The sequence below is a fragment of the Moschus berezovskii genome, chromosome 11 (assembly GCF_049115385.1).
Source record: "Moschus berezovskii isolate FMDL1 chromosome 11, NW_MosBer_1.0, whole genome shotgun sequence".
Classification (NCBI taxonomy): Eukaryota; Metazoa; Chordata; class Mammalia; order Artiodactyla; family Moschidae; genus Moschus; species Moschus berezovskii.
In genome coordinates, this window is record NC_142470.1 from 4379080 (window position 1) to 4405881 (window position 26802).

A 26802-nucleotide genomic window follows, 5' to 3' on the forward strand; every position below is an offset into this window, starting at 1 on the left:
GCTGACACCTTGATCCTGGATTTCCAACCTCCAGACTGTGAGGCAATGAATTTCTGCTTTTAAGACACCTCAATTGTGGTCATTTTTTTGCCCTACCAGCCCTGGCCATCCAAAGCAGCGGGCTAGATCACTAGACCCAATAATGACCAGAGAGGTCGTGATGGAGCAGGTGGGATTTGGGCTGGGCTCCAGAGGAAAGGGCAAAGGGTACAGAAAAGCAGAGCTTTCACGTTGGGAAGAAAGCAGTGAACAGGCTGGAAGGCATCTTACACCTGCGTGCAAGAGTCAGAGCTTCTCATGCCGCAAGAAGTCAGTCCTGAGTCACCCAAACCTGGTTGAGGCTGGCCCACGTGTGTCTTAACACCTACTCTCCCCAGCCTGGCATTAACTCCACTGCAGGCTTTTTGTATTGATAAATTCATTGTCTTATTAGGTAGTGTCTTCTTTATATTTAGATTAATGACCACATAATGATCACCTGAGCTGATTTAGATGATGTCATTTTAAGAAATTACAGCTTAGATCCATCTTCTCTCTCCCCTTTCCCTCTGCCCTGCCTGAATTATTCCTGAGGAAGGAACCAATTAATAGTAGCTTGACTGCTGTAATGCAGGCTGCTGTACAATGTAGCGATGCCTAATGGAGTTTTAATTTCCCCGTGGTGAGTCAATATTTGCTTTAAGGAAGAAAAATGTCACCATAAACCGCTGCCCCAAATGAATTTGGTAGCATGGAGGGTGAGAGAGGCTTCTTCTTTAGGTAAACGGTGATGGAGGCTGGATCTGGGGGTCCGGGGGGCTTCACTCTTCACAAATAGGGATGCTTATGGTTTTTTGCTCCCTCCTTCAGACAACGGCGGTTATTAAACATTTTGCTTTGCAAATGAAAATAACTGTCAGAGATTCACCCACAGTTTAAAGAGTCTGAAACAAACTCATTATAATAGAGAAGAGGAACAATTTATTCCAGCCTATTAATAACTTGTGGGGAGCAGGGAGGGAAACAGAACATGAGATGTCCCTGTTTGAAGACATCATGGGTGTTTTCTTATTTCCCCCCAGCTAGGGTTGCAGGTGGAAACCCAATCCTCCTTTTTAAAAAATGGATTAGACTTTTCAGTATCATGCAAGGAAATAAAGTTCTGCAATTCCTCTCTCTCATAATAAGTCTGTCCAAAAATGATGGTGCTCATTCTGTTGAAAGATAGTTTCATTTCCTCCTCAAAATTGGCATGAAAAATTTGCCTTGCCAAATGAACATTGTATACTGAACTTGTCAAATCCTTTCTCCTGACACAAATAAAAGATAACATTGGGTGGCAGCATGTAAAACAGCTCTGACAAGACAGCAAAGGGAGACAAAGAAATATGCATATTTTGATGCTCTCGGTTTTAGAAGCTGGGCTGGGGAGGGGTGGGGGGAGGCGGGTAGCGGCAGAATGACTGACCAGCTTTGAATGCTTCAGGTAACAATTGAACAAGTCACTTTCATGTCGATGTTCAATGGTATAATGACCCTGTTTCCAATTAGCCAAAACATGACAAAATCCAAACTTTTATAGCGGCACAAAATGCCAGGGAGAAGCTGGACGGAGTGACAAGACTCCTCATCCACAGGTTCATGGGTGAACTGCATGGCTGTAATTACTAGTTCTAACGCAGTGGGAAAGTATTCCTGGTGTGTTTAAAAATAAATAAGGTAAATGATCACCCTTTCATTAGATCTGTACTCACATCATATAAGTGCCTTTTTTTCCTATTAAAATTGTTGATTGAAGGCCGTTAGCTGTTCATCAGTTCGAAATTACATTTCTGCTCTCTTCGGGGCTGCCGCCCATTCAAAATCACACTCGGCACCTAGTTAGTAACAAGAAAAGACTCCTAAAACTGCAATTGCAGGGGGAAAAAGAAAAACACATGAGCAAGAAACCCAGATTGCACCTTCACGTCCCCAAAGGCATCACGCTTCTTTGTTCTGCTAAGAAAAATTAACCTCAATCTCAGCTCCGGGTCCCTAGATTGATTATCATAGTCATTTAAATACTGTAATCTCATTTTCAGCATTGGGATAAAGAAAGGGAGGGGGGACCCTGGGAGGGTGGAAGCAAGGCTGGAGAGAGAAAGAACGAGGCAGGGAGGGGATGGGAAAACAGAATAAATTATCTGACAAAGGGAAGCTGGGGCCTTTCTGCTCACAGAGCCTATTTCGGATCCTTCCACTTGATTGGAAAAGTTGATGAAGTTTAAATGAAGCAGAATTAGAACCTCAGGCCGCTGAGTATTGACGGGCCGACGCGAGAATGTGCAATTCAATAGCCTTGGGTTTCAGCAGAAGACAAGGGAAGGGCCTAAACGGCGTAATCTTCAATCGAATCGAACAGCCACTCGGACAAGGCAGGGTAATGAGTGAGGGCCAGCTCGGGCCTGTTGGTTAAAGGAATTAATCCACCCTGCCGCCCACCCGAGCTGGGCTTTGATGCCCATTGTGTGGGACCCTGTCCCAGCCTATCTAAATGCTAACGAACCGCGGGGGTGAGCAGGGCTGTGCTTTTCTTTGCTGGCGCTAATCTGATGACAATTTGCTCTCTGTGATTAGGGGGGCGGGGAGGGGACGACGGTGGGTGGGAGAGGAGGAGGGGAGGCCTGCCTGTTGAAAGGGGGGGGCTTTCTGGTGAGCCCCAGCCCCCCACCCCCAGAGCTCCTGGCTCCCTGGCCCGCAGATGCCCGTGTTTAGAATAACAAACTCCAGGCGTCCGTGGGAAACCAAGTGTCCATGCTCCTGTTCTCTTTATGCCTGTCTCTTCTTGAGACCATCTGTGCATGCTTGCGTGCATGCTCAGTCGTGTCCGACTGTTTCGCAACCCTCACGGACTGTAGCCCACCAGCCTGCTCTGTCCGTGGGATTTTCCTGGCAAGAATACTGGAGTGGGTTGCCATGCTGAAAGGGCAGGCTTTACCCTAAGCCACCCAGCGTCGGTCCCTCCTTGCCTTCTTCCTATCACACCCCGACTCTCTCCAAACCCAAGCTCGTGGCGTCTAGTCCCTCACCCTGTCTGCTCATCTTCTACACCTGAAACGCTCAGCTTTCCCCTCTCAGTCCCCTGAGTCCCGCTTGCTCACCCAGAAGCTCCAACAGGCTTTTCTGGACCACTCCAGGCCACGGGGTCTCCTCCTGTTTTGTCTGTCTTGCAGGTCTGAGTCACACTGGCCCTATAGGTTTCAGCCTTAGAAGTGCAGCAACTTCTAGGGAGTGTGTGTGTGTGTGTGTGTGTGTGTGTGTGTGTGTCTGGTGTGGCAAACGTGCCCAAGTAGACTATAACCTCCTTGAGAACAGAAAACACACCTGTGGATGAAGTTGACCTTTTAGACAGGTGTAGGTGTAGATGGGGGCTTCCCAGGTGGCACGAGTGGTCAAGAACCCGCCTGCCAATGCAGGAGATGCAAGCAAGGAGGGTTCAGTCCCTGGGTGGGGAAGATCTCCTGGAGGAGGGTATGGAAACCCAGTCCAATATTCTTGTCTAGAGAATCCCATGGACAGAAGAGCCTGATGGGCTATGGTCCATAGGGTCACAAAGAGTTGGACACAACTGAAGCGACTTAGCACGCATGCACACACAGATATAGATGGATTACATTTTTCTCTCTCATAGATCGAGTTGAGATCATAGACTCAAAAGTCTGGCGCTTAGCAGGTATTTAACAATGAGGGCTGTGGATGTCACCAAGTTCTTTTGATTAGTCCAGTGGTTGGAACCTCAGGTTGCAGAGTCTCAGACCTCTCAAAGCCTGGCACCTCCACCCACGTGCTGGATGACTGTGGGCAACTTGTGAAACCGCTCTGAGACTCAGTTTTCCCATTTGTAAAATGGGAGTGATGGTGATCCCACATTTTTAGAACTGTGGCCAAGATTTTAGGGAGGTGATACCTAAGAAGGACCAGCAGACAGTGCCTGGTACACAGTGGGCTCCGCGAAGTACAACTGCTGTCAGCTGCCACAGGAGAGCATCAGCTGGCCAAACGGGTCACCAGCCAGGAACTTTCTGGGAACGCAGACTCAAGACCTCTACCTCCACACACACTCCCTCTCCAGGAGAAGTCAGGCCCGCGAGCGTCCTGCCAGGCTACCAGAGGACCACACTATTGCCGAAGGAAAGATGGAGGTTTCGGAAACACCAGACAGACACTTTCCTTTTAGAAGGGGAGTTTCTGAAAGACTCACTTAAACCTCCAGTTTTAAGCCCACTGGGTGCCTATAAAGAGAGCAAAGTCTTAAGTGACAGTTTATAAAGGTTTTGGAGGCAGACACGAAGCCCGGCATTCAGTCCTTAGGGATCCCTCAAAATCTCCCCAACAGGCTCCCTCAAATGATGTGGGGAAAATTCAGAGCATGACAGACTAGGGGGCTTGTTTAACTTGCAAAAAGTAAACAAATCGCAGGCACTAACCCTAAACAATCACGTTGCTCATCCCACCCACGGGGCTCCAAACATGCAGCCTGGTAGGGTCCCAGGCTGCAATGACCACGTCCGTCCCAGCAGAGAAGGGCTCGTGGCGATTCCTCCAGTCTCCCTACAGCGCCCTGCGGCCAGGCATGGGTCCGTCTGCCCCAGGAGCGCTGGGGGCGGGCGTGGGGGAGGCTGGCACTTGTCTGGATTTGTCTCTCGCCCTCTGTCCTCAGTCTTGTTTTCCCTACTCGCTTTGGCCCCTGCAGCTCTCAGATCCAACCGGGAGCCTCACTTCTTCTGGCCTCACTCCCCACCCAGCCTCCTCTCAGCTTTCACTCCCTGCAGCTTCCTGAGTTCCAAGTTTCTCCTTGCCCTGGAGCCATGAAACCACTTATTGTGTCTGCACCAGTCTCCGCCCACCACCCACCCAAACACAGACACGCACACACTCTGGCCGGCACCCAGTAACTGACCACTCCACTCGTTCCAGGAGGTCAGGCTGAGATGTCGTGCCCTTGGGCTTGGGCTTTAGCCTCCTGACACTGCAACCGCCTCCATGGTGCTTATCCCTAGGGAAGAGGGAGTTGCCCTATTGTCTGCCTTCACCAGGGGCTTCCCAGGTGGCGCTAGTGGCACAGAAGCTTGCCAAGTGCAGGAGACCTAAGAGATGAGGGTTCCATCCCTCAGTCGGGAAGATCCCCTGGAGGAGGGCATGGCAACCCACTCCAGTATTCTTGCCTGGAGAATCCCATGGACAGAGAAGCTTGGCGGCCTACAGTCCATAGGGTCGCAAAGAGTCAGACACAACTGAAGTGACTTAGTACACACGCATGCACTGTCTTCACCAGGGCTTTGCGCTGCCTTCAGATAGGAACTCAGGCTCTCCTGTCCACAGAGGCCCTTCCAGGCCCAGCATGCTGCCTGGTGCCCAACAGCACCTTGATAAACATTTTGGAAGTGTCAAATGAGCAAATGAAATGTAGGCTCCAGATGGTTCTCAGGGAGAAAGCCATTCAGGTGTGCAGAAACCAAGGCTTCGGGACATTCCAAGGACTTGCTCAAGGTTTCTGAGTCAACAAGAGTGTGCAGGAAACTGAGAGCTCATGAATATGGTTCTGGGGCCTGGAGTGTCTGGTCCAGAGGAAGTGTGTAGTACTGAATGAATGGGTGGATGGATGATGAAAGGATGATGGATGGATGATGGATGGATGATGGATGGATGATGGATGATGGATGGATGGACGGGTGGGTGGGTGGATGGGTGGATAGACGACACAGCCTGAGGAGGAACTGAGGACGCTCAAGTCTGACAGTTCGGTTCATTTTTTCCCCCTTCCCCCTCCCCATGAACACGCCATCCTTTTTCCCAGAAAGTTTCTCTCAGTCCAAAGTTGATTCACTCTGAAACTAATGAAGCTTAGACTTCAGGGCCCTTATTTGCACAAGGCCCCTTCCAAGGCCTTGAATCTCATTTCCAACATCATTTTTAGTTTTATACTATTTCACTTTCAATTTTTAATTAATTAATTTGGTGGGTTTTTTTTTTTTTTTTTTTTGGCCTCACCGTGCAAGTTGCAGGATCTTAGTTCTCAGACCACAGACTGAAACTGGATCCCTGCCGTGAAAGCACTGAGCCCTAACCCCTGGACCACCAGGGAAGTCCCTGTACTCTGTTACTTAAAAAGAGATCCCCGAATTGCATAAGCTGCAGGTCACACAATACCTACCTTTCTCTACCTCTGCCCCCATCTTACCTCTCCTGGCTCATCTTGGTGTCAAGATTCAGCTCAAGTCATCCAGTCTAGGAGACCTTTCCTCACACCCCTCCATCCAGGCACAGCTGCCCTCAGGCGCTAAACACAAATCCATCCAGACAGACAGCCATTACCGAGTGCTTGCTCAGTCACTCAGTCGTGTCCGACTCTTTGCAACCCCATGGACTGTAGCCCACCAGGGTCCTCTGTCCATGGGATTCTCCAAACAAGAATGCTGGAGTGGGTTGCCATTTCCTCCTCCAGGGGATCTTCCCAAGCCAGGGATCGAACCTGAATCTCCTGCAATGGTAAGCAGATCCTTTACCACTGAGCTACCTGGGAAGCCCAGCCAGGCTTTGCTGTTTATTTTAATGCCTGTTTCTATCTATGAGATTGTAAGCTCTGTGACAGCAAGGCCCATAACCAGATTGGTTTATACCACTCCCCCAACCTGGCCCCGTATCCTTGGTGCCTAGCTCTGTGTCTGCTACACAAGCAGTGAATTCTGCTAATTCAAGCAGTGAGTGAAGGCTGCACCCTCTCTTGTCCATTTCAGACCCTTGCTCGGGCCAGCTCCTCCCCAGACACCCCTCCTCTCCTGTCCAGCCACTGGCATCCAACCCACCCCGCAGCCCCGGGCCAGGTGCACAGGCTCCCTGAGCTGCCCCAGGTGCTCCAACACTGCTCTACGTCCACCCTCAGATACACCTCTCAGTGCCCCTCCTTCTGCCTCTAATAACTTTTAGGAGTCATTTTAAAGCACCAAATCTAGTTCTCCCTGACCGGACCATAAACTCCTTAGAAACAAATTCTTAAACCTCTCCTGTTTCCACCAGTGCCTTGTGCATTATAGGTGTGCAATAAATATTTGTTCATTGACAGACGGGTTCACTGACAGCTTCAAACACACACCAAAACGAATGTTTTAAAGTCAGTGTCTCTGTTCTTAAAGATCTGTGGGAGACCATGGGGATACATGAATGCAGCTCTTAAAAGGACCATTAAGACGGCATTTTAGGCGGCAATATGGCCAAACTGACTAGGGTCCAGCAAGACTGACCCAAAAAGCTGCCAACAAATTTTCCAATTCCCTTAACTGCAACGCTCCGGCTGTAAGATCGCCTCTCTCCAAGGCTTTTGGGGTGCCCGCGTCTTTGGGAGAGGTTGCGGCCTCTGAGCTTTGGCTAGCTAACTGGGGGTTTTTCTCTGATGTGGCCAGAGAGCTTGGACTTTGTGCCATTGGTTCCAAAGGGCCAGCCACCTGACAGTGATGTGGCCTCTCACGAATGCTTTACCTCGAAATCAAAGCGCTTCTGATTCTCCACTTTCATTCCTCTGGACAAACACAAAAGGTTTTTATCCACACAAAGAAATTCATCTTGTTCGCTTCTGGGTTCACTGGCCTCCCCATCACTCCCCCACCCACTCCCCGCCAATATGTATTGTTCGGTTCATATAAAAGATCGAAAAAATCCCTTTTTTTTGGCTCATTATGTGTTTTCTACAATGCTCTTGGTTAGCTATTCTCCCCCAGTGTGCCCTTCATGTTGACCTTTCTGCTCACTGACCCATGTCAGTCAGTTTCTTGACCAAACCCTGATGGGCCTTTAAACTGTTGGGTGGAAAAAATACAGCTGTTTTCTTTATAAAACATGTTGACCTGCTCCCCTGAAATGTACTTAGTGCCACAACAGTGTATGGGCGGGGCTGCAGCTCCGGTCCACCAGGAGTTTAATTTCCGATGAACCAAATCAATTCCATTTTAAATCTTAAATGAGTCCATGCTGAGAAAAACACAACCGACGCAAACCCGCGGCAGGTGACGAGCCAGGGAAATAAAGCTTGTGAGCGGTGGTCAGCGGTCACTCGACAGACCAGCCCCACGCTAATCAGTTTAACTGGTGAATTACTGGGCCACACTCTGTGGATGGCTGGAGATTTTGTTTTTTTCACTCCAACATGGGTGAGGCTGGAAATAGACAAGCCCTGACAGAAACCAGCAAACAAATGGAACGTGTAACGAAGGGAAAGGAGATGGAGCCAAAGAGAGGGATTTGGGAGACTTCCCTGGTGGGCCAGGGGTTGGAATTTCACCTTCCAGTGAAGGGGCTGTGGGTTCAATCCTTGCTCAGAGAGCTAAGATCCCACACGCCTCATGGCCAAGAAACCAAAGCATAAAACAGAAACCACATTGTGATAAATTCAGTAAAGACTTTAAAAATGGTCCAAATTTTCAAAAAAAAAAAAAATTCTTAAAAAAAAAGCAAAGAATTTTAAATGGCCATAAAAGGTCCAACGGTTCTCATGGTCTGGCAGCTAAGATCTCGCAAGACGGGCAACACAGCCAATAAATAAAAGTTTTTAAAAATTAAAAGAAATTAAATGGCCATAACAGTGAATGGAGTTGGGGGACAGAAGCAGTTAAACTAAAGCACCGCATTTCTATCTCCTCTGTGTTAAATTTTCAAGAGACCTTGGACCACAGATGAACTAATAATGAATCCTCCACATGTTGATGCCTTCTGGTTCAGGGTTTTAGAGAAACCCTGCCTCGGCACTTTTGGTACTTGGGGAGATTATTTCCTTCTTGGGGTGGTGGAGGCAGGCATCCTGTGCATTGTTGGACGGCACCCCTGGCTCCTAGCCACCAGCAGCGCGCTTTCCAGTTCTGATAGCCACAAGCATCTTCTGCCATGGCTGGATATTCTTTGGGGAGCCAGACTGACCCCCGAGGTTGAGAACTGCTCGTTTGCTTCTAGAGAGCCATAATCTCTTGTTAAGATAGTGTCTTGTTCAAATCTGTCTTCCTTACATCCCTGAGAAGTAAACAAGGTAAGTATTGGCACTCATACTTTACAAATGAGGAAACAGGCTCAGACATTAAGCCATTTGCCCAAGAACCCTCAAGAGAGCTAGAAGTAGGAGTGTCTTCACCCTTAGCCAGGGCGCACCCATCTCTTCCAGGATACATGGCTTTAGGGCACAGCCGATGAGGTGGGCAATGGTATTTTCCAAAAAGAGCACAAAGGCGAAAAAGAATAAGACCCTGAGTGGATCTGTTTCATGATACAGTCATAAGTTCAGACTGAGGACATTTACTGGAGGTCAATTAATGAGAATAAGGTTGTTTTGAGGAACTTAAGTGTTGGAAGCAGGGTGATGGAAAATAACCAAAGTGCCCCCTTATTCAGCGCCCTCAGGAGCCTGGCACAGCCGTGTCACCTCATTTGTTATTGTTCACTCACTAAATTATGTCCAGCTCTTTGCAGCCCCATGAACTGCAGCACGCCAGCCTTCCCTGTCCTTCACTATCTCCCGGAGTTTGCCCAAACTCATATCCACTGAGTCGACCATGCCATCCTACCATCTCATCCTCTGGCGCCCCCTTCTCCTCCTGCCCTCAATCTTTCCCAGCATCAGGGTCTTTTCTAATGAGGCATCTCTTTGAATCCTCATGACTCCCCCATGGCTGATGCTAACTATACCAGCCCATTTTACAGAAAGGAAATTGAGGCTCACAGGTAAGTAACCTCATACATGGCACAGCAAGAAAGCGGCTGAGACAGAACCCGCCCTGGGATCTGACTGGCTCTAGCCTGCCATACACAGCGCCTTCCTCTCCAGTGCGGTGGCTGCAGTTCTATACCTGCTTGAGCAGCCACCTTACGGCTGTGGCTCTTACAATCATATGAAAACACAAGCTGCAGCCTGAAATTGTTTCACAGTCCTCGTTCACACAAATTCTGGAGTTTGAAAGGAGTCAAGCGGCAATTTCATCCAAAGTTGAATTGTTACCAACAGTCAACAAATGCTCACATCTTTTTTTTTCCTTTACAAATATTTAATACAAGTCAGGCAAGAATCACATGACACTCACAATAGCTGCTAAAAGCTACCAACATGCAGCCCGACTGTGACTGTGCCTTGTTGTTTTTGCCCAGCCAGCCAGAGGGTCCTGGAGTGACGGCTCAGCAGAGGGCCAGAGCCGGGGCCCCAGGGCCGGATGACGGCTCTGCACACTGGCCTCCAGGAACGGGGTCGCCCGGTCTCAAAAGTCCGGCAAGGTCTGAGCTTGCTCCCAACCCCCTCAGTTTGTGACTCGGTCCCTGCAGGGCCAGCACAAACACAAAACAACCAACTCATCATACCTAACAAGTTAGGGTCTCCATATAGAACACGTGTAATTGAGTTGCCTTCCCATTTTACTTTTTAAACAGCTAAAGGTGCATTTTCTTGACAAGCGGTTTGAGTGAGACACTGATGAGAACGCATGCTGCTAGGAAGAGATGACTGAGAGCCACTGCAACAGGAAACAGGGGCTTGGAATTCCCACAAGGCCAGTCCTAAATCGGGAAAACTCTGTCTTTCAAATACAGGAAAAATGGCCTAAGTTCTACGAGGGAGCAGCACTTGAGCCTGGAAGGTTCTGGAAGGTGCTGGAAACAACTGCTGACTTGTCCATACAGGACTCAGAATTCTTCCTAGAGGAACAGCCTTAGTGCCAGCAATCTTAGAGTTTAGAAAGGGGCTGGGTTCATCCCGGGGAACCCAAATTCCTGAGGTTTGAGAGCCAAAAGTCTCCTTCTTTAGAGGGACAAAAAGGAAGGCAGGTCTCAAGCAGAGCTGCCTCCCCACCAACCTGTGCCCCCTATCATGATGGTAAAAAGCCTGAGAGGGGGCAAGTCTGCTTTCTGAAACAGCCATAGGACTGGGCACTGCTACAGCCCCTGCTTGCTCAGCCTGCTCACCAAAGGATGTGCCTGGGTGCCAGGAAGCCAAAAGTTTTGATTCAAAAAAAGAGGAAAAAAAATGGAGAAAGAGAAAAGAAAAAAAGGACAGAGAGAAAAAGAGCTCCAGGGATGAATGAGCCCACAGCTTTCCCTGGAAAAATAAAAGCTTCCCGCCAGCTGGCTAAGACCGTCATTAGGATGGTGGTAGAATTTCAGCCCCCTTCCTCATGTTGTATTTTCCCCAGTTACTCTGTAAATTGAATGTGAAAGCATCTGAACAATCAGAGGCACATTGTCTTCAATGTAGAAGCGGAACGTAGCATTGTCACGCTTTGTTCGAACATGAAAAAGACACTGACCCGCACTGGGACGTTCCCCGGCTGTGGGTCTGTCCGTCTTCTTTGCCTCTGTCTCTACTTACGCCTTGACGTTCACCAGCATCATTATTTATTAGAGATGTTACGTTCTTAGTGTGGTTGCCTAATTTTGTTGAGCATCCAGTTTGAACAAATGGCTCTAAGTAAATGCTTCCTCGTGATGACGATGACTACGATCCCAGTGCTGTCAAGGCTGAGGAACTAGAGCTCAGTTAGGGCGGAAATCTGTGAACACTTAGGATCTGAGGAGGGTGGACTCAAACAGCCCTAGAAGGCTTGGTTTCTCCTAATCTCCACCCCCCGCCCAGGACCAGAATCTACCTTCTCACCCTTCAAGGTCCAGTTTCAGGACTTTTCCTTTATAAACCCTCTCAAGTCCTGCTCAGGGTTTCCTCCTCCCACACCTGAGCCCTTCCAGGTAGTGCAGAAACTTGAAACTTACAGGCGGTGACCTATGACATTGCCTGTGTATGTGCGTGTATGTGTGTGCGCGCGCATGCATACACACAATAGTAACACGCACACACACAAATATAGATGTGTTACACACATATATAAACATATGCCAAGCAAACCAAACAGACCTCGCCTGCCTCTCCAGAGCGACAGAAGATTCAAGGCTGTCAGCGGAGCAAACCAGTCTCTCCCCATAATTGTATTGACAGGATATCAGCTGAGTTTGGCTGGCAGGAAGGGTGTATACACATATACGCCATAAATGTGAAATACACATATATATGTGGACAGAGGTGCCTGGCGAGCTACATATGGAATGCATGGGGTTGCAAGAGAGTTGGATGTGACTCAGTGCCTAAACAGCAACAACAATAATTATATATATAGAAAATATTCCATCTCTGTAGCTGATAATTAACTCCTTGCAGGCAAAAGCTGAGCTCTGAATTTGCCGCTATGCTCTCAAGAGAGCTTAGCATGGTGCTGAGTACTTCATAAACATTCAGTAAATATTTCTTGACTCTGAACAAATCCCAAGAAATTAGTAGAGTTCACTCTGAAAGGCATGTAGCGTGAAACAATAATGGAATCAGACGCACTGGTGAACATCTTTTGACTACCTGCAGTACAGATACATAACCAATCCGGGTCGTCACTCATTAGCTAATCGTGTACTGTGGCCAAAAAGAGCATGGGCCTGGAGGCCAGGTGATGTAAGCCTCACCCCACTTTGGTGAGTAGGTCAGAGTAGCGCCTTGGGCAAGTCTCTTCCCTCCTCTGTGCCTTAAGAGCCTCAAAAAAAAAAAAAAAAAGAATTGGACTAGATGGCTGTAAGCCTCCTTCCAGCCCCCAAATGATGTGATTCTGTAACTCTATCTAACAAACGCATGCACTTCTTATTTGTGACATAAACCCCCACAGAAAAACAAAGTCGGTGATAAATTATGAAAAAATCGGGTGCCGTGATCATTTGCACCCTCTAAGGATGCTCAATTCAATAAATTCCACCCCTGTACCTCGCCTGCCTCTCCAGGGTGACAGAAGATTCAAGGCTGTCAGCAAAGCAAACCAAACAGTCTCTCCCCATAATTGTATTGACAGGATATCAGCTGAGTTCGGCTGGCAGGAAGGGTGAACCCTGACAGGTTCTGTGAAGGAGGCTTGCAGGCTATTGGAGCAGGATCCCATGTTGAGTCACAGAGTTCTGGCGGAATGAGAGTCAACCAGGGAGAAGCCGGCTTCTTTCTCTATTTAATTTTATTCTTCCCAGAGAGTCACATTTGAAGGAAAACTGGCTCACGTCACTTTGTACAATAGAATAGGAGCCCTTTCTAATGGAAAATATTTACATCTTTTTGGGGGCCACATGAAAACACAGGGTTGATTCAACCAGCCCCACTCAATAGCCGGTTGGCTTGGTTTTAAATGAGACAAACAGTTGCTGAGCATTTGCTGATAAAATATGTTTGGATGTCTGCGGTTTTCACTTGGTTACGGTGGCATCTTGCAGACACGTTCTTGAATAACTGATGTGTGTACGTCCCGGTAAATTCCATGGGTGTGAAACAGCACTGTTGTGTTTGTTCAAGGCAGTGTGTCTGCATTTTAAATGAAAAAGAGCCCTGATCCCATTCACTGGAGAAAACAATCTGAGCAACAACCCCCCAGTTTCTGGGGAGTAAATGACTATAGCTATGGTGTTATATTCTCCCAATACAGATACAGCCTTCAGGTTCAGAGTGAGACAAAACCCAAATATATCTCAGTTCCAATCATCCTCCTGCAGACACCCCGGGCAGAGGGCACTCCCGCCTCTGCTGCACACAATGAGAAAGCGCACAGAAAGGAGGGTCTGAAAATCTGGGTTCGTGAAACTGACATGCCACAGTGAAGAAATCCACAAGCCATGCCTCAACAGAAAGTTCAGCAATATACTGTTTTTGAAAAGATTTTTTTTTTAAAGGCTCCACCATCTTGGACACTTTCAATCTTCTCCTTTCCTTGAGAGCTGAAACCCTCCCTCCCCAAGTTTTATCATAATTTAAATTTTCTTTAAAATAGAGGAAACTGTTTAGAGTTTGAAGTGGTAAGAGGAAAGCTGTGCTGGGAGCCAGTGAACGTCGCTTCTACCCTGAGTCCCACCAGAACCTTGCACAAAGAGCCCACCTCACAGCTTCAGCATGCCCAGGGTAAGGAGAGGTCTGCGGAAGGTAACGGTCAAGGTTACTCCTTGCTCTCAGTGTTTCTGCAACTTTGACTTAGGTCAGGTTTTGGTAGAAAATCTGGCAGCAGAGGTCAGTATTGAAATGTGGACATAACTGCTACTGAAAGTACCTTCAAGTCCGTTCAAAACCTGAAGGGAGGAAAGAAAGAAGTCCAGCTGCCCTGATGAGACAAGCTGGGCACAGTCACCGGGACCCCCCTGCTGCCCGAGCCCGTCCCTGCCGGCTCTGTGTCTCAGGCCCTGAAGACAGAACTCCCACCTGTAGGCCAGTGACTCCTGTACATTTTCCAACCCAGAGTTCAGGTTCAGGAATTAGGACTGAAAGTCTGGAAGCTGTGCAGCTAGCGCCATCCAGAGGCCAAGTGCTGTCCTTCTTGATACGCAGTACAAGCAAAAGGGAAAAGGTGCAGGAATTGTTACCTATAGATGTATATTATACATGTTTGTTGCTGTTATTTAGTTACTAAGTTGTGTCCGACTTTTTTGCAATCCCATGGACTGTAGCCGGCCAGGCTCCTCTGTCCATGGGATTTCCCAGGCAAGAATACTGGAGTGGGCTGCCATTTCCTTCTCCAGGGGATCTTCCCCACCTAGGGAGGGAACCTTTGTCTCCTGCTTGGCAGGCGGATTCTTTGTTACTGAGCCACCTGGGAAGCTCATTATACATGTCACACACATGTATATTGTACATACATACATGGGTGTACACATATATGCAAAACATACGTGTATAATATATGTGTGTACATGCTAAGTCATTTCAGTTGTGTCCAACTCTTTATGACCATATGGACTGTAACCTGCTAGTCTCCTCTGTCCATGAGATACTCCAGGCAAGAATACTGAGGTCGACTGCCATGCCTTCCTTCAGGGGATCTTCCCAATCCAGGGATTGAACCTGTGTCTCTTACAACTAATTGCACTGGCAGGTGGATGCTTTACCACAGAGCCACCTGTATATCTATGCATATACCTATGTTATATATGTGTCTTTGTGTATATATGGTAGCTTGGGACGGGCATCACACACCAGTAATTCGCCATGGAGGACAACTCCATTATGCTGTCTGTCCATTTTGTACTGAAGTAGGAAGGTGTTGGCCCATCAGTAACTGCTTGAGTAAAAGCAATGATCAGAGGCGGGGATATTGATGTCCTCTTGATCCCAGAATGTCTGATCTTGATCCCATCTGTGGGAGGCACCTGTCCTCTGAGAATGGCTATTCTCACCTAGAAACAGGTGAAGAACTTAGCTCCACTTTGGGTGGCCAAATAAGGGGAGCATATTAAATGGAAGAGTGCCCAATGAAACAAGCCAGCTTCTCCTAGCTGCTGGCCCAGGAACATATCAATAGTTTGAAGAAGACAAGAGGAGAAAGTCAATGTTTTCAAAGCAGCCGATTAACTGAGCTCATTTTTCTACGATGTTAAGATAGCCTAGGTTTCCTGTACCAAAAACAAACAAACAAACAACCAAAACCTCTGGGCTCTAAGCAGCTCCTGGCGTTCAGATAAATAATTGCTACTGAATCCACGGTTATCACCTGCGCCTCCCAGCTCCGGCGTCTGGGGAACTGCGCGCATTTTTAGAGGCACACTGCCCTCGAGTGGCGCAAGATAAAATTGCACGACGTGCTTTCCTAGCGCCAAACTTCAACTTGACTGGATTCCTGGCGCCCTCACCCCCGGGAAGGCGCGTGGATGCCACGGCGTTGGGTGATCACTAGCCTGGAAACTTGACTAATGGAGCGGGCTTGCGATCAAAGGGGAGGCGAACTCTTTGGAAACTGCGCCTCCCTCTCTCGCTGGAGCTGTGGGCCCCCATGGCAGAGAGATCTGCGCTTTTTGGCGGTGGGTGTGGGAGACGACGATTCGGGTCGTAATTTTGCATAAGAGTATGACTGGGTGGAAATTAACACGGAAGTGATACTTTCAAGATAGATACAGACCCCTCGTACATAACAGCAGCCCAGGCGTGGAGGAGAATTGAGGGAGGCGGCCTGCCCCCTGGGAGGGCTGGCAGGTGGTAAGGACAACCAGTCTGTCACCCCTCGGGTTCATTCCGGGCGAATGCAAACAGCAGCCGCCAACGTGGAGGGCTTTCCGCTTGTCGGCTGTCCCGCAGGGATTACTTTATGCGATGTGCCCGATCACTTCCTTGAAAGAGTTCCATTCTCGACCCACTTTGAGGAGGAGGAAACTAGGGCTCAGCGAGACTACGCGCGCAGCCTGCCACTGACCGCGCCGGGGCCGGGGGCCGGGGGGCGTCCAGGTCTGTCTGGACCAGAGCTGGAGCTTCCAACGCCGCGCTCGGGCGGGGGCGGGGGGACCCGGGCAAAACAGGTGGAAACCCGCGGCCCCGCGGACCCCCGGTGAGGGGACAAGCGCAAAGGGGCCGGTGGGTGTGGGGCGCGCCTCACCTTGACGATGAGCGGGTTCTGAAACATGGAGTCCCGCACGACCCCCAGCCTCTCGTTCTCCATGCCCGGCCGGATGTCTGCCACGGTCAGGGGCCGCCGCGGGGGTGGGCAGATCTGGCTGACCGTGCGGCGGACCGGCGGCTTCTTCTTCTTCCATCCCGTGAGGTCCTGGCAGGAGCTCCTAGCCTCTGGCATCTCGGGGGGTCGCCGGGAGTCCGCCGGCCCGCTGGATTCAGCGCGCTTCCCAGCTTTGGGGCTGGCAGGCGCGGAGCTCGTAGCGGGTGAGCCCCCAGTCCCGGGACGCACCACCTGGACCCCGGGGTGGACTCGGACCTCGGGCTCCAACCGGAGGGAGGCGTGCCCACCTCGCGCTCCCCCGCCTCCTTGCAAGGGGAGCTAAGACCCACACAAACCCTTCTGTAGGTTTATCAGAGCGTCTTCTGGGCGCCTCACTGTGGATTTGAAAAAGGGGAGAAAATCACGACCACCCCTTAAGGAAAAATGGAATCGCCCGTCTCCGTGGCGACGGGACGCCAACGGCGCTGGAACCGAGCAGGTCGATTGAGGAAACTTACTGGCGGCCAACCAATTGGACCTGTTGAAAGAGGAGAGTGAAAAAGTTGGCTTAAAGCTCAACATTCAGAAAACTAACATCATGGCATCTGGTCCCATCACTTCACGGGAAATAGATGGGGGAAACAGTGGAAACAGTGTCAGACTTTATTATTGGGGGCTCCAAAATCACCGCAGATGCTGATTGCAGCCATGAAATTAAAAGAGGCTTACTCTTTGGAAGGAAAGTTATGACCAACCTAGATAGTATATTAAAAAGCAGAGACATTACTTTGCCAACCAAGGTCCGTCTAGTCAAGGCTATGGTTTTTCCCGTGGTCATGTATGGATGTGAGAGCTGGACTGTGAAGAAAGCTGATCGCCGAAGAATTGATGCTTTTGAACTGTGGTGTTGGAGAAGACTCTTGAGAGTCCCTTGGACTGCAAGGAGATCCAACCAGTGAATTCTAAAGGAGATCAATCCTGGGTGTTCATTGGAAGGACTGATGCTGAAGCTGAAGCTGCAGTACTTTGGCCACCTCATGCGAAGAGTTGACTCATTGGAAAAGACTCTTATGCTGGGAGGGATTGGGGGCGGGAGCAGAAGGGGATGACAGAGAATGAGATGGCTGGATGGCATCACCGACTCGATGGACATGAGTTTGAGTGACCTCTGGGAGTTGGTGATGGACAGGGAGGCCTGGTGTGCTGTGATTCATGGGGTCGCAAAGAGTCAGACACGACTGAGCGACTGAACTGAACTGAACTGAGGGAGTTTTCTTACTTGAGGAAAACTCAGGAATCACCACTGGGCTATGTTAAAAGCAACGGATTTCTAGAGACCATTTACACCTGATTTCTCAGTTAAAACACTCCCCTCCACTCTCCACCCCTTCCCACTTTTCCCAGCGCCCCTCCACCCTCTCCATCCCACCCCCGTATCCCCCCACCCCCCACCCCCACCCTGTTCCCTCTCGACACATACACACACACACACACACACACACACACACACACCCAGGGCAGACTGCTATGTGTTTCAGGATGAAACAAATTTGCATTCGGGAGCCTGGTGGGCTTCTGTCTATGGGGTCACACAGAGTCGGACACAACTGAAGTGACTTAGCAGCAGCAGCAGGACTGATGTTACTGCTCATCTCAGATTAGTCATCTTCTTGAGTCCTCATTGCTTTCTTCTGTGAAGTGGGTAGTGAGCAAAGTCTAGAGTTGAATGAAATCAATGGTACCCAGCTTTGTGCAACAGAATAAAGAGAAGTTGAAAAATACAGACTCACTGAATCAGAATATCTGGAAATGGGATCTAGGGATCTGCATTTTAATACTCCCTCCCCTTCGGATTTTTTTTTAAGTTCAAAGCTACAGAAACTTTGAAAGAAGAGTGCAGTGAAAGTCTGTGTAGACTTCACCTAGATTCATTCAGTTCAGTAGCTCAATCGTGCCAATTCTTTGCGACCCCATGGACTACAGTACTCCAGGCTTTCCTGTCCATCACCAGCTCCCAGGGCTTGCTCAAACTCGTGTCCTTTGAGTCAGAGATGCCGTACAACCATCTCGTCCTCTGTTGTCCCCTTCTCCTCCCGCCTTCGATCTTGACCAGCATCAGCGTCTTTTCCAGTGAATCGGTTCTTTGCATCAGGTAGCCAAAGTACTGGAGCTTCAGCTTCAGCATCAGTCCTTCCAATGAATATTCAGCACTGATTTCCTTTAGGATTGACTGGTTAGATCTCCTTGCAGTCCAAGGGACTCTCAAGAGTCTTCTCCAACACCACAGTTCAAAAGCATCAATTTTTTGGCACTCAGCTTTCTTTATGGTCCAACTCTCACATCCATACGTGACTACTGGAAAAACCATAGCTTTGACTAGATGGACCTTTGTTGGCAAAGTAATGCCTCTACTTTTTAATATGCTGTCTAGGTTAGTCATAGCTCTTCTTCCAAGGAGCAAGTGTCTTTTAATTTCATGGCTGCAGTCACCATGTGCAAGGCCTAGATTCACTGGTCCTTAGTATTTGCCCTACTTACTTTCACACACACATACTGCTGAATCATTTTGAAAATATCTGCAGATAGCATCATGCATTTGTGCTAAGTCTCTCAGTTGTGTCCGATTCTTTGCAACCTAATGGACTGTAGTCCACCAGGCTCCTCTGTCCATGGGTCAAGAATACTGGAGCAGGTTGCCATGCCCTCCTCCAGGGAGACAGTATCACATGTGGCCTTAAATACATGTATCTGCCAAGAATAAGGACGTTCTTTTATAGACTGCTATTATGTCTATGGATTTTAATGTGATACAGTGGTAGCTCAGAGGGTAAAGAATCTGACTGCAATGCAGGAGACTTGTATTTGATCCCTGGGTCAGGAAGATCCCCTGGAGAAGGGAATAGTGATCCACTCCAGTATTCATGCCCATCCATGGCTAGACCATGGGGTGGAAAACAGTCAGATGACTAATACACTACACAGTCCATGTGCAAAGTTGGGAATCTGCCCTTTTTAAGAGCTTCCCTAGTAACTGGTGCACTGTTTTGGGAACCACTAGCCTGGATGTTTGGTCTGCCTTGTAGTTTCAGCCTTCTGTGGGGTCATTCACTCATCATTATCACCTTCATGAAATGTGCAAATATCCACAAGGCTCTGGGTAAGGGGTTCACCACAGAGTTAGTTGCACAGACAATAAACCTGCACTCAAGGGCTTTCACACCAACAGTGGACAACGCCAGCAGTACATTTCCAGAGCAAGCCAGACTTCCAACTGCTTGTCCAAGGCCTGGAGCAGCCTTTGAGTGGTGACGTGTATGTATGCTGCAGGCTTATGGTTTCTCTAGTCTACTTTGCTTTCAGGTTTTCACATATATGTACGTTATGCACTTAAAAAAACATTTATTTGGCTGTGCCAGATCTTAGTCATGGCACTGGAGTCTTTAGTTACAGCATGTGGGATCTAGTTCCCTGACCAAGGACGGAACCAGAGCCCCCTGCATTGGAAGTGCAGTGTTTTAGCGACTAGACCACGCAGGAAGTCCCCCTTGTTCATTTTTTAGTCAAAGCTGCTTGACCGCTCACACAGAGAAGGTCAAATGGCACAACAAAGGGCAGCCTCCTAGAGTAATGGAAAGATCACAGGTTTTAATCCTAGCTGGGGGCAACATGAGTCTGCTGGGACAAGGTACCCGAAGCTCTAGCTTTCTCAGCCCCAAGGTAAGGCTGGTATCACCTAATAAAGATTCCTACAACAGGGGGTTGTTATAGGAGTCAATGAGAAGTCTCGTCGCTGGTGTGATTTTGTTCACTATGCAATAAGGCTAAAAAGTTTGTGTGGCATGCATTCTGTCTTTGACTTGATGACCTGCTTAAAACTTTACTTTTAATCATAAACTATGTTTCTTCAGGACACAGTGGAAATGAAAGAATTAGAATAGATATTCGAGGCTTCTTCTAGCTTTAATTTTCACGGAAGTTCAACGTGCATCAGACCCTGCACCAGTTCGCCCCTGCCACCCGCTGAGGTCACTTCCCACCACTCTCTCCCGACGCTGCCCTGATCTTCTTTCAGTTCCTCGGGCAACCAAGTTCAGGGCCTCCTCTGCCTGGCACACTCTACCATTTCGATTTTTGTTCATCTTTTTCGTTTCAAACTCAACTGTCACTCGTCAAAGTCTTCTAACCTAGCACTCACTGACCTCAGTCGTTCTCCATCACATTACCCTGTTCTATTTTCCTTGGAGAGTAATCTGAAATTATTTTGGTTGATCTGTTTGTTCTCTTGTCTTTCTCGGGTAATCTTCACCTTCTCGTTCACTCCTGGAGTGTAGATGGACCTTAGCAAAAAACTGCTGAGTACATGGCAATGTAGGCACGAACCAGCAAGTGGGCGGAAGAGCTCTGTCCCACGTTCCACCCTGTCCTGTGCGTGCGTGCTATGTCGCTTCAGTTGTGAATGACTCTGTGAGACCCTATGGACCGTATCCGGCCAGGCTCCTCTGTCCACGGAAATTCATGCCTTTCTCCAGGGGATCTTCCCCACCCAGGGATCGAACTCTTGTCTCTAGGGTCTCTCACATCTCCTGCATTGGTGGGCAGGTTCTTTACCAAGAGCGCCACCTGGGAAGCCCCTCCCCTGACCCACCCAACTCCCAAAGATCGCGGTAGTAAACAAAACCCGCAGAAAACAACGGCCTAAGAATCACAGCCAGGAGCAGGCCGGCGAGCTGCCATGGCAACGCGTTGCCGGAGGGCGGACCGGAAGTGACGCAAGATGATATCCGCTTCCACGACACCGGCACTTCCGGATTAGAAGGCAAGGGGACGACGCGTTTGGCCCGTAGGTGAGAGTGCTTTTCAGTTGTTCCGGTGTTTTTCCCCAGTGATCGTGTCTGAACCGAGCTGTTTATGGCCTTGTCTTCATCTCTCCAGAGGCCTGCGTTGGACCTCGGTCCCCAGGGATGGACGTGGTGCCTGTTTCCTCGCAGCCCCCCCAGGCCCTTCCACGCGGGAACTTTCGTTGGTTTTTTTTTTTTCTTAGCAGCCCCGGAATGCCCATCCCGGGGCCGAGCGAGGTCTTCATGGAACCCCAGAGTGGGGAGGGAATCCGGGACCAGGTTTGGACACGTCCCTGCAAGGCAGGAAGTGGTCTATTCCGGATGTAAATAGGGATAAATGCATATCCAGGGAACCGTTTGGGAAACAAACAGGACGAGGAGACCGCAGCCCTTAGGTGGCCGGTTACGTCCCTCCGGAGCTAAGTGCCATCGGGGAAACAGCTGGATTGTTGAGAAACCCTGTAAGGAGGAGGCGGGACCCAGGAGGAATTAGAGGAAGTGATTTTCAGACTTAAGACTAGTTATAGCGCAGAAAGGTAACGGAGAGGGAAAAGCATTCCTGGGAGAATGAGATGCTTTTGTAAATCCCCTGATAAAGATATCATGGTATATTTTGGGGACTTTGGCCACCTCATGCGACGAGTTGACTCACTGGAAAAGACTCTGATGCTGGGAAAGGTTGGGGGCGGGAGGAGAAGGGGACGACCGAGAATGAGATGGCTGGATGGCATCACCGACTCTGTGGACATGAGTTTGAGTGAACTCCGGGAGTTGGTGATGGATAGGGAGGCCTGGCGTGCTGTGATTCATGGGGTCGCGGAGAGTCGGACACGACTGAGCGACTGAACTGAACTGAACTGAAAGAAGACAGGATGTCTGAAACCCACAGAAAAATGAGAGGTGGAGAGGTGGTTTTGAACCAGACTAGATCATTAAGGGAATGGTAGATGTGTAAGGATTTGGGATTCTTTCTTAAAAATAATGTGGGAAGTGACCCTATATATAAAAGATTGTGCTGAGTTCAAGAAACCAGAAGGAGCAACATACAAGGTATTTACCAAAAAGAAAGAAAGGGATGGAAGGTAAACGAATATTTAAAAGAATTATCTGCTCTGTTCATTGTTATTAAGAGAGCATGAGAGAATTCTCTGGTGGTCCAGTGGTTAGGACACCATGCTTGCACTACAAGGGACACAGGTTTGATCCCTGGTCAGATGGCTCAGCTGGTAAAGAGTCCACCTGCAGTGCGGGAGACCTGGGTTCAATTCCTGGGTTGGGAAGATCCCCTGGAGAAGGAAAAAGGCTACGCACTGCAGTATTCTGGCCTGGAGAATTCCGTGGGCTGTATAATCCATGGGGTCACAAGAGTTGGACGGGACTGAGCGACTTTCACTTTCAGGGAAGTAAGATCCCACAAGTTGTGTGGCACAGCAAAAAAAAAAAAAATTTGTTGTGAAGGGGAGGAAAGAGAATAGCTAGGTGGGACTTTGGGATTGGAGGATAGTGGCATCCTTGTTTTTTGTTTTAAGTTAGAAAATAGTCTGAAGATTGTTGGACATTGCTAGAAGGGATCCAGTGCAGGAGGTAGAAGGGGAGAGACTGGTTAGCTGATGGATCACCATCTCTCTGAGGAGAAGGAGGAGGTTGAAATCCAGCTCATGGGGAAGAAATGGCCTCTGACAGAAATGAAACACTTCCTGTGCAGCAGCAGGAGGGGAGGAGAACAGGGCAAATGCAGGCAAGCATGTTCGATTTGGGGGGGAACATATTTCTTAGCTAATGTGTGTTGTAAGGGAGTGAGGTCAGAGGCAAGTTAATCTACTTCAGGTCCGAGTGAAGGATGAAATTTTGTAGCTTGTTGAGAGTTCGTGTGTGCTCAGTTATTTCAGTCGTGTCCGACTCTTTGCAACCCAATGGGCTGTACCCCGCCAGGCTCCTCTATCCCTGGGATTCTCCAGGCAAGAATACTGGAGTGGGTTGCCATCCCCTCCTCCAGGGGATCTTCCCAACCCAGGGATCGAACCGGTATCGCTTATATCTCCTGCATTGGTAGGCGGGTTCTTTACCACTAGCGCCACCTGGGAAGATTTGAAATAACCATTTCAAGAAGAGTAGGCAAGTGAGCCTTCTGGAGCACTGCTGTTCACAGAAAATGTAAGAACACAAGGTGCATGTGTCATTTAAAATTTGCAAGTAGCCACGTTAAAAAAACATAAAAAGGAAAGAGAATTAGGAATGCACATACTGAACAATATCCAAACCATCATTTCATTGTGAAATCTATAAACAACAGTTGTGGGTGAGCTACGTTTCTGTCCCAAGTCTTTGAATTGCAGTGTGTATTTACGCTTAGACACAGTGTGGCCTAACCACGTTTAAGCACTCGGCAACCTCGCGTGGCTCGTGGCTGCTGTACTGGACAGCGCAGAACTAGAGACACAGGGCTCAGTTGCTAGTCACCGCTCAGGTCCCAGCTGTAGTCAGCAGCCAAGGGCTTAAAGCAGTGCCCATCTGCCCAGTTGTGAGTGTTTACCTCCAACTGTTCTCAACAGTTTCAGGGCAACCAAAGAGAAGGCATTAATTCATTCTCAAAATGTATTTATTGGATTCTTCCTGTGAGCCAGGCACTGTGCTAGACGCTGGGGCTATGGTAGTGGAGGAGACAGCCAAAGCCTGCTTGGCCCTCTCTGAACAGGCCATCGAGTTGCAGCCGTTGTTACACTGCTTACAGCTGAGGTCTCAGAGAGTCAGAGATGGGTGTCCGTATATCTCCAAGTGACGCCAGGAAGAGAGGCCTCCACCAAAGCTCCTGGTGCCTCTGTTGAAGGTGCGATCATGAGGCTGGGGATGTGGCTTTTAGTCTTATCAGCCCACGTTTGTCATTCCCTGACCTTCCAGCTACACAATTCTTTTTTTTTTTTTTTAATGTATTTATATTTGGCTGCTGCAGGGGCTTCCTCTAGTTGTGGCAAGCAGGGGCTGCCCTTGGGTGCGGCGCACAGGCTTCTCACCGGGGGCTTCTCTTGTGGCAGAGCAGAGCATGGGCCCTAGAGCGCAGGCCCAGTTGCTCCACAGCATGTGGGATCTTCTTGGACCGGGAATTGGATTCAGGTCCGCTGCATTGGTAGGGGGGACTCTTAACCACCGGACCACCAGGGAAGCCCCGCCATTCTTACAACTTCTACTGCCTAGGAAAAAGTAGGTACTTTCTGTAGAAAATGTGCTTAGCATTCCGAATTGAAAATTGATACAGAGAGGTCTCCAGAATCTGTTGTTAAGTGAAAATGGCAAAATGCAGATCATAAAATACAGACACCGTGTGAGGGGCTTCCCAGGTGGTGCCAGTGATAAAAACCCGCCTGTCAGTGCAGGAGGCAGAAGAGATGCAGGTTTGATTCCTGGGTAGGGAAGATTCCCTGGAGGAGGGAACGGCAGCCCACTCCAGCGTTCTTGTCTGAAGAATCCCATGGACGGAGAAGCCTGGTGGGCTACAGTCCAAAGGGTCAAAAGAGCTGGACACGACCAAAGTGACTTAGCACGCACACACCTTCTGTGTGAGAAAGGAGGAGAGATACGCATAGATTATTTTGATGTTTGAACCACGTAAACATATTTCCTACTTACAAAGAAGTAAAATCTTAAAAATTGAAACCCAGAAGCAGTACAGAGCAAGGAGAGTTATAAGACGTGTTTGTAAAATAATATTTTTAACCGTGCCTTTTGTGAAGTACATTTCTATTCCTGTATTTAACCTCCAGAGCACTCGTGCTCTGTATAAGAAGTGACTTGGGAGCCTTATTAAACTTCATTCCAACTAACTGCAGAACTTGGACTCTTTGTTGAACCACTGATAAGGCCCATTCAGCCTCTTTCTCAAAGAGATAATCTTTGAGTTTGAGGTCAGTGGTTGCCTGCTGTCCTCGCTGTGAGCCACAGCTTGCTAAATGCTATACAAGAGAAATAGTTTGCTCTGAAAGTATATTATCTGGGGAACAGACAAAGCCCAAGGGATCAGGAAAACTTTCTTTTCTGTCTTTCTCTTTTGTAAATACTTAGTACATTTATATCCTTCATTCGCTTGTTTTTAACACAAGTGAAAGCAGCCCGTGCCCTTGTTCTGCCCCTTGCTTTATAAAGTGAACTATTTAAGGCATTCAAATAAGCGTAGACAAAAATATCACAAACACCCCTGTACTCATTACTCCAGTTAAGAAATAAAAGACTACAGGGACTTCCCTGGCAATCCAGTAGTTAAGACTCTGCACTCCCACTGCAGGGAACAAGGGTGGATCCCTGGTTCAGTTCAGTTCAGTTCAGTTCAGTCGCTCAGTCGTGTCCGACTCTCCGCGACCCCATGAATCACAGCACGCCAGGCCTCCCTGTCCATCACCAACTCCTGGAGTACACTCAAACCCATGTCCACGGAGTCGGTGATGCCATCCAGCCATCTCATTCTCGGTCGTCCCCTTCTCCTCCCGCCCCCAACCTTTCCCAGCATCAGAGTCTTTTCCAGTGAGTCAACCCGTCGCATGAGGTGGCCAAAGTATTGCAGTTTCAGCTTCAGCATCAGTCCCTCCAGTGAACATCCAGGATTGATCTCCTTTAGAATGGACTGGTTGGATCTCCTTGCAGTATAAGGGACTCTCAAGAGTCTTCTCCAACACCACAGTTCAAAAGCATCGATTCTTCGGCGATCAGCCTTCTTCACAGTCCAACTCTCACATCCATACATGACCATGGGAAAAACCATTGCCTTGACTAGACGGACCTTGGTTGGCAAAGTAATGTCTCTGCTTTTTAATATACTATCAAGGTTGGTCATAACTTTCCTTCCAAGGAGCAAGCGTCTTTTAATTTCATGGCTGCAATCAGCATCTGCAGTGATTTTGGAGCCCAAAAAAACAAAGTCTGACACTGTTTCCACTGTTTTTCCATCTATTTCCCATGAAGTGATGGGACCAGATGCCATGATCTTTGTTTTCTGAATGTTGAGCTTCAAGCCAACCTTTTTACTCTCCTACAGAACTGAAATCCCACATGCCGTCGTAGGGCGTGGCCTAAAAAAAAGAGAAAAATTTACAGATGTGAGAGAAGCTGGCTCTCTACTTGTCCCTTAATCCCTGATTTGCCAGTTTACTGTGTTTATAGTTTTGCCACATATATATCCATTCAGAAAAGATACATGAAACTTTTTTTGTGTTTTAAATGTAATGTATATGGTTGTTACTTAGTCTGACTCTTTGCAAACCCTTGGACCATAGCCCGCCAGACTCCTCTGTCCATGGGATTTCCCAGGCAAGAATACTGGGTGGGTTGCCATTCCCTTCTCCAGGGGATCTTCCCGACCCAAGGATCAAACCTGCGTCTCTTACTTGGCAACTGGATTCTTTACCACTGAGCCACCTGGGAACCATAATGTGTATATATTTTTAATGTAATATACATGGCATCATAATGTATATGTTCTTTTAAAGTTTTCTTGAAGCAGCAATGTTCACACC

General features: G+C 48.5%; 2 protein-coding genes across 3 annotated transcripts in view; one reads left to right on the plus strand and one right to left on the minus strand.

Moving 5' to 3' along the window:
• The window catches only part of CFAP77 (cilia and flagella associated protein 77), a 149718-nt gene extending 133043 nt beyond the window's left edge, over window positions 1-16675 (minus strand). The window contains exon 1 of the mRNA XM_055399826.2: window positions 16407-16675. Coding sequence (XP_055255801.1) covers window positions 16407-16601 — 195 coding nt within the window. The 5' untranslated portion in view covers window positions 16602-16675. The remainder of the gene's footprint in view (window positions 1-16406) is intronic.
• A 4581-nt stretch (window positions 16676-21256) lies between these two features.
• Window positions 21257-26802, plus strand: part of TTF1 (transcription termination factor 1) — a 29035-nt gene continuing 23489 nt past the window's right edge. Inside the window, exon 1 of one of the 2 annotated variants that reach the window (XM_055399804.2) lies at window positions 21257-21307. The gene's annotated coding sequence lies outside the window, so the exon portion shown is untranslated. The remainder of the gene's footprint in view (window positions 21308-26802) is intronic. The other variant, XM_055399805.2, reaches the window with a different exon arrangement.